This window comes from Frankliniella occidentalis, unplaced genomic scaffold, assembly GCF_000697945.3.
Source record: "Frankliniella occidentalis isolate FOCC.00 unplaced genomic scaffold, Focc_3.1 Scaffold103, whole genome shotgun sequence".
In the NCBI taxonomy this organism is placed as follows: domain Eukaryota; kingdom Metazoa; phylum Arthropoda; class Insecta; order Thysanoptera; family Thripidae; genus Frankliniella; species Frankliniella occidentalis.
This window is the reverse complement of record NW_026267232.1, coordinates 208527-209339: the sequence shown is the minus strand read 5'-3', so window position 1 is coordinate 209339 and position 813 is coordinate 208527. Positions and strand designations below refer to the sequence as shown.

Below are 813 nucleotides of genomic sequence, written 5' to 3'. Positions count from 1 at the left end.
AACAGAGGCAGTTTTAATTGAAACAGAACAAATCATGGTTATAGTAACTTAGTAATGTTCAGAATAATCTCACCTTTTTGTTCTGGTCCACTTTTCCGCGGGCGGCCCGGGGGGCGGCCTCGTCTCGGAGCGGCAACCTTCTCGATGTCGGTTGCAGCACCAACGACTGATGGGAAATACAAATAAAAACACCCGTGTTAGTGTTTTCTCGAACGCCCGGGGAGACAGAAAGCACATGACGCGTGGGACTCACCTATTTGATTTTCAGGGTTGACTTCAACCAGGGGCTGGTGTTGCTGATGCTCGCCTGCTCCATAAGTTTGAAAGCAGCTCACATCAACGTTGGCCATATCACTGAGCGACATTGGACTTAGGAAATAGTTTTCTCCCGCCAATTCGCACACCATGGGATGGTTTTGTCCGAGCATGCTTCGTGCTTGCCGTCCTGGAAGGTACTGGTTTCGTTTGCCGATCCGAGCCACCGTAAACACCAGCGCATGCGTCGCGCATGGCTGCGCCAAAATTTGGCAGGGGAGGGGAGAATAGGGAAAGAAACGCTAGTCTCGTCATGAAGTAGCATTCCACCATATGGTCATTTTTGACCGTTGAGCGAGTAAATTTATTCAACAGCTGCTCGAAAGAGCGGCCCTCGCTCCTCTCCGCCCCGTGATAGACACAGTACAAGCCACATGTTGCGCTCGTAAGACTTTGCAAACGGGTGACATTAGTAACAACAGATACGCTATGCTTTTTTAAAAAGATTGCAATGTCAGGATGAATGGGTAAATGTAGTGAATCGAACAATTCAGCAGG

The 813-nt window shown here is 49.0% G+C and overlaps 1 protein-coding gene across 1 annotated transcript; it reads right to left on the bottom strand.

Annotated features, from left to right (window-relative positions):
* Window positions 1–38: 38 nt before the first annotated feature.
* LOC127749874 (uncharacterized) lies at window positions 39–807 on the bottom strand. The gene is made up of 2 exons (XM_052269819.1): window positions 254–807; window positions 39–166 (listed from the first exon to the last, which is right to left on the bottom strand). Exons 1-2 carry the CDS (start codon window positions 426–428, stop codon window positions 39–41), a joined length of 303 nt encoding a protein of 100 aa, XP_052125779.1. The 5' UTR covers window positions 429–807.
* Between the last annotated feature and the right edge of the window lie 6 nt (window positions 808–813).